This window comes from Arachis ipaensis, chromosome B09 (genome assembly GCF_000816755.2).
Source record: "Arachis ipaensis cultivar K30076 chromosome B09, Araip1.1, whole genome shotgun sequence".
NCBI classification, from domain to species: domain Eukaryota; kingdom Viridiplantae; phylum Streptophyta; class Magnoliopsida; order Fabales; family Fabaceae; genus Arachis; species Arachis ipaensis.
Genome location: NC_029793.2, coordinates 2,461,948 through 2,468,717, shown reverse-complemented (window position 1 = coordinate 2,468,717; position 6,770 = coordinate 2,461,948). Strand labels below are relative to the sequence as shown.

Genomic DNA, 6,770 nt, shown 5'->3' with positions numbered 1-6,770 from the left:
TTCAAGATATTTCCCCTTCTTGTATTGTCAATTCACAATGTGAAATGTTAGGTGAAGGGGTGAGATAACTAATAACTTGAAAGTTGAAACATCCCAAATATTCAAATGTCTTAATAGTTAATACACACACTATAGCACCAAAGGCACAAGAGAGAGTTAGTTATGGTAGCTAGATGCATGGAAGTGTGTTAAAATAGTAAAAGACAAAGCAATTGAATTGAAACATTTCAAAAAATTTTGAATTTTTTTGGAACATGTATAAGATAAGGAAGATTAAGGAACACGGGAACAATAATTTGATATCATTAGCACGTGACTTAGCAACTTTATGATAGAAGATATATAACCAAACCCCTTTGAATATTCTCATTAGTTCTAGCTACACTTATTGTTAATTTTTTAGTCCTAAGTTTTAGAATAGCTAAATATGTATGCATTACTATTTAAATCCAATTTATTTAAATTTAAATGTAGACCAATAGAATCATTCACCAAGGTGGTCCATGATAAGCTAAGATGGTAAATGTGTTTAAGTCAACTAAGATCCAAAACTAGTACACTACAATTCTCTCTGTAGTAGTTTCCCCTTTTTAGTTTTTAGCTTTTAGGTGAAGAAAGTAAAAACATAGCTTTATTTCCAATGAGACTCACATGGTTAAAGCAATATTTTGTTAATTAAAGCAGGATTGATACTTAATTATTCTTATTCATAGTTTATTTACTAAAAGTAAATTGAGATACATCTAATCCATAGGGTAAGCGGCTGATAAATATTAGTTATGTCAAATTGATAATATAATTTATAAATTTAGCCTTTAGAAGGTTGTTTATGTCATGTGAGTTCAAATTTTATTTTGGATTAAACTTTTTTAAAATAAAAAATTGATAATATAATAAAATAATACTTTGATAATAGAACTCACACATGATAAAAATTATAAATTTATTAGTGATTAAAATATTATTTTATTAGTTTACTAATTTTTTTTATTTTAACTTTTTTTCATTCGGATTAAATGAAACATTACATGCCACTGGATATATTAGCACGTATAAATCTCATTTTCTCGAAAATAAATAATTGGTTTAGGACAAAAGAGGATAATAATAATGATGGATTTATCTATCTAGGTTTTACTATTCGTCTATTCCATATCAATTTAAAATTTAAGATCTAAAAATAACGAAATCGTTATTTTTCATCAATAAAATAATTTATTTTATATTTTTGTTCTGAAAAAATTATTTAGTCACCTAATTACTCAATTAGTTAGTTAAAACAAAAATATTATTTATACACTAAAATTAGTCACCCCACCATGTATTTGTGTATAAATATGTGTTGTAAATTTAGTTTATTTTTAATATATATTTTGTATTTCAACAAATATTTTATACTGGTAATTGATTTTAGTGTACATATAGTATAATCGTAGTTAAAATTTATATTCTATGCATTATCTCATTCACTTGTATATATTCATTCATCAATTACAAAGAACATCACTAATTCACCATCAAGTTTATTTACACTCCTTCATTCTATGCCGTTGATGAAATCAAAACATGAATAGTGTTTTCAAATAAAAATCTCTCTAATAATGGATTAAAAAAAAAAAAAACAAACCAATGCAAGACAATCACCAACAGGGATATGAAGAACGAATACAAGGCTTAGAATGAGAATGAGAAGAAGAAACCAAGAGAGCTTGAACCAGAAAAGGAATACATAAGCACAGGCAACTATGGAAATAGATGGGGGCAGAATTCAAAGTGAAGAAAACTTCATATGCAAAGGAATAATGTATAGTTGAATGCAAAAGAATGTAGAGGCTGCTAAGCAGTTCTGCTGATCACAATAAAATTTATCAGCTAAAACTGTCGTGGATTTGAAAAAACCTGTGTATAATTAGAGCTCTAAACAGGTTTATAAAGGGTCTAACCTTGTTTTTTTATGGGACAATATAGTAAAGATCAACATAGCCAAAGTTTAAAACACAAGGGACCTATAATCTGTTTCATAAGTATTAAAATTATATAATTTCATTTTAGATTGTTTTCGTTCTTGAAAGAGCAAACCATAAAACACAACTAGAACATGACCTAGACTCTATTTCATCAGTATGAAAATTATATAAAAGCATCAGAGTTTTTTCCTTCTTGAAGGAGCAAACCATCAAACAACTAGAACAGGGACTTAGACTCTTCCATAAAGAGTTTTCCTTCCTGAAGGAAGGACCCATCAAACACAACTAGAACAGGGTCCTAGACTCGTCTCCGCGACTGACACCTGATATGTACCAGCTTCCTGTATAAATAAATTAAAATTGAATCTCAGCATGCTAACATTAAATCCAATGCAAATAATCAAATGCAGAAAAATAGACCAATCACATGAAAAGTAGGGGGAAATATTTAAATATTAAATCAAAACTATGAAATACTTGAAGCCATGACATGATTTAATTTTTATTTGTCAACAATTATCAATATATACAAGAAGATCATGCTAAAATCAAATGAGATATCTTGACAAGGTAAAAAATAGAAGCAATATCACTTAAGTATTGATGATTTTATAATAGGCAGTAACTATGATTACTCAGGTAAGGAATTTAACAATCACAAATAATTATCTAAGTCACAATGTATGCAAATCTTATGATAAAGTAATTACAAAGCAAAACATTATAGAAATACAAATGCATCCCCACACAAACAACAAAATCATAACTAAATCAAACAATATGCCAAGATACACCATAAAAGATCAGATACCTGCTTAACAGTTGCCATCACACAAAACTTAACTTCTGTTCCCTTATTCATTACTTTTTGCCATACTTTGGTGCAAAAGGTTTGAGGCGCATTATCCCCAGAGCGTGCAGTAAAAGTAATGTAATACATAAAGCCGGAAACAGCTTGGATATTAGCCTTGACAAGATGATCAAACTCAAAATTCGCATTCTACATGGTAACAACACAAATAATAATAACAATAATCATTAGTTAACGAGATTATAGACTTAAACTAATATCAATAAAGCAAAAACCATCATAGACAATACATTTTGGTTATTGTAGACTTGCAAGGCTTGCTTAGCAAAATTGCACACAAGTTCGTCATATCTTCCACCCAGCTTCATGGGTCTAATTCCGCCAGCTAATGCACATCCAAACTCGGGAACATCAAATCCCTGTAAACAAGGTAGAAAATTCAAAACCTTAAAAGGTTAGATTATTATATTATATAAAAGGAATAAAACAGAACAAAAAGAAAAAAAAAAGAAGGTAAATTGTGTGCACATTGCTGCTGAAGGACCGGCTATAATACTCAGAAAGTTCAGCCTCAGTGAGTTGCTTACTAAAGAGACGCATAAAAACTGGTTCTGAATCGCAATCGTCGTCGTCATCTTCATCAGAAGAAGTTACTTCCACCGTGTTATTCAGTTTATCATCCACATCATCCCTTCCTCTTTTTTCTCCAGCACTAGCCATCTCTCTCTAACGGCCAATCTGATTTCAGAATCAATCAATAAATAACACAGAAACAGAAGAGAAACACGCGGAGTTTCAATTCAACGACGCACAAAATCACAAATTATGTGGATCGGAGAAGAGATGGCGGAGTACTTACTTAACTCGCCGGAACGTATGAACAAAGAGGTCGATGATGCTGGTTTTGATCGGATTCTGATTCTGTTGAATTGGTGTCACCTTGGATTTTTTTTGGTCAGGGACTCGGGCCACCAATGTGGCCCAGACCGAAAACAGAAGCCCATGCCCCAACCCCGACCCCGACCCGGCATTCAAACTTGCGTATCCCACACTTTTTTTTTTCTCCTTTTGGCTCTATGTATTCTTTCCAAGATGACATGCTCTTATTATGGGTGTTCGCGGTGCGGTACGGTTTGGTTTGGTTTGGTTTTAAGAGAAAAAGTCATTCGAATGCTTAATTTATGTGCAATGCGGTTTGAATTGGATGAAATTTTTTTGGAAATCCGATCCGATCCGATTAGATGACAAGTGGTTTGGATCGATTTAGATTTGCGGTTTTTTAAATAAAAAAAATTAAATACATATAACAAGTCTCAACATCAAATTTTAAATAATCAACAATGATATAACAAGTTTTAACAATATCTTAAAAAGTTAACGATAACATAACAATAGAAATAAAATTATAGGTTAGTTAAAATAAATAAATAAATAACATTTTGAACATAAAATATTTAATAATAATACATGAATAATAGAAAAATGTATAACAAATTGAACATATTATAAGTATAATTGTAAATATAATAATAAATAATAATATTATAGCACATTGTGTGGTTTGGATTGAATTGGATCGGTTATGAAAAGTAGATCCGAAATCCGATACAATCCAGTGGTTTGCAAAAAATAGAATCCAATCAAATCCGAATTAGTGCTGTTTTAATCGGTTTTCGATTTGGATCGGATTGAATGAACCATTTAATTTGGATCGGTTTGAATTTGAACACCCTGGCTCTTACCTGGGAGGAATTCAAATTAGATAGCCGCCCTCTCAATCATCGTCACTGTGGAATTTCTCAATTCTCAGCCAAAGCACATTATTTTTTCTCAAACCAATCTTGTAAAGACCGAGTCACTTTGGGTTACACTTAGAGCCTTTGCCTCAGATCATAATTGATCTGGCTAACAAACGCTTTCTTTGTATAATCAATGAAATATTGCAACAGGTGATGATTTCTATCTTGGTAGCTTGTCTCTTAACATATTTTGTTCATTCTATTGATTCTTACTTTCATTACGGATAATACGCAGAATTTTTAAAGATTGTTGCATGCTCCAATTTAAATGAAGGTTCCCTAATTTTGCTTCTCTGCCCACCTTATGTGCAAGAATATTTCCTTCTCTAGGAGTTCAAATTATGCCCCTACCAGTAATTGTTCCAATAACAACTGAATATGTCTTGAATAATTGCCCATACTTCTCTTATTGGACTCTTGGATTTGATTGCTTGTATGATTTTTAAATTATCTGAGAACTTTTTCCATGAACAAATTATTTGCAATGATTAGAGCTTGTCCGATTGCTAAAACTTCTGCTATTGTGACTGAGTTTGCTTGAATTAATCCGTAAAACCTAATAAAATCTTCCCTCTGTTGTCTCTATACACCACTCCTATAGCTCCTTTGCCTGTATTCTTTTTGAAAGAAGCATCCACATTTGCCTTGATCCAATCAGTAGGGGTGGCCTCCAACGAGTCTCTCTCTCGTTCTTTTTTGAACCTGTTTTTCTTTTATATTTATCTACTTTTTCGCTATTCTCCAAAACAGATTTTTCATTAGTTTAGCCCTCTTTATAGTCCAATTATGATCAATTCTTGCTGCTGGTACACTTTCTGATTTCTAGTCTTCCATATCTCCCACACTAGAAATTCTATTTTACTAATTCTTATATTTTCCTCCTCACCCTTATTGATTTGATTTTTTGTATGATAGTAATAAACTAGTCTCCAAACTTAGTATCTGTTTCTGTTGTTGGAATACATTGACAATCAGTTTCGAACCATGCAGCCCTTGTCTACTCACATAGCAATAATGCATGTTCTGTTGTCTCCACCTCTTTAGTACAAATCTGACATATAGGACTCTCAGCAATTCTCTTCTTGTACAACTTTGAATTTACCGGCACGATATCATGGGCTACCTTCCACAAAAATGATCTGATTTTGGAGGAACTTCCATTTTTTAAATTTCTTTCCATAACTCCCTCCTAGCATCACTTGTGGATGGGTTCCATAACCTTGTGATTGAAATTCTCTTTTTGCTGCGAAATAACCTGTCTTTATGGTATATATACCATCTTCTCTTGCAGGCTAGTATAAATTATCCTCCCTATTCATAAAATTAATTGGGGTTCTAATAATAGCATCACAAATTTCTGGCGAAAACATGCTTCTGATTTTGCTTTCATTCCAACCTCTTCCCACTTTAATGAGCTCTTCAACTTTCTGATGATCTTGTCTACCATTCTCCAGCACCCTACCTACTTCAGCTAACCAATTATCCCTCCATATATTAATTTTCTAACTATTTTCAACACCCCACTTTCCTTTTCTCCTTAACAATTTTTGCCCATGTAAAATGCTTTTCCATATCTACAAAGAATTCTTTCCAACCTGTGCCTCCCAGAAATTGCCATCCGGGTGATAGACAGCTTGTAGGATTTTTATCCAAATTGCATTTGGATTTTTTAAAGCTTTTCATGAAGATGAGCTATATTCTACATTTCAAGTCCTTGAAGCCTAATTCGCCTTCAATCTTACTCTTTGTTATTATGTTCCAATTCTTCCAATAAATACCTCTCTTCTTTTTGAATGTCACCCACCAAAATCGCACTACTCTTGAATTAATTCTCTTGCAAAACTGCTTGAAAAATTTTATCGCGTTCATAGCGTAGACTGGTATAGCTTGCACGACTGCTTTAATTAGTATTTCCTTGCCAACTTAGTGTGTCACCTTGGATTGACGGAGGTAAGTTTTGTTTATTGGGCTTATACGTTGGGCTCTTTTATAAATTATTTTTCACATGAAACGACCAATCCTATCCTTTGATAACAGCTACAAAAACGGACATTGGAAACCGTTTGTTTGACATTTGGATTCGAGAATTACGATATTTTTTTTGGGACGAAGCCAATTTTTCGTAATGTATAAATAAAAAATAAAAGGTATATTGAATCAAATGATGTGTAAAATACAATGCTCATGTTAAAG

General features: G+C 32.1%; 1 protein-coding gene across 4 annotated transcripts in view; it reads right to left on the bottom strand.

Moving 5' to 3' along the window:
- The window catches only part of LOC107618578 (multicystatin), a 26,566-nt gene continuing 21,480 nt past the window's right edge, over positions 1,685 to 6,770 (bottom strand). The window contains exons 1-5 of one of the 4 annotated variants that reach the window (XM_016320684.2): positions 3,638 to 3,791; positions 3,307 to 3,516; positions 3,069 to 3,197; positions 2,779 to 2,967; positions 1,685 to 2,308 (exon numbers count right to left, since the gene is read on the bottom strand). In XM_016320684.2, the coding sequence (XP_016176170.1) occupies positions 2,243 to 2,308; positions 2,779 to 2,967; positions 3,069 to 3,197; positions 3,307 to 3,498 (576 nt within the window). In that variant the 5' untranslated portion in view covers positions 3,499 to 3,516; positions 3,638 to 3,791 and the 3' untranslated portion in view covers positions 1,685 to 2,242. Of the gene's footprint in view, positions 2,309 to 2,778; positions 2,968 to 3,068; positions 3,198 to 3,306; positions 3,517 to 3,637; positions 3,792 to 6,770 lie in introns of those variants that run through there. The other 3 variants (XM_021110435.1, XM_021110434.1, XM_016320686.2) reach the window with 3 other exon arrangements.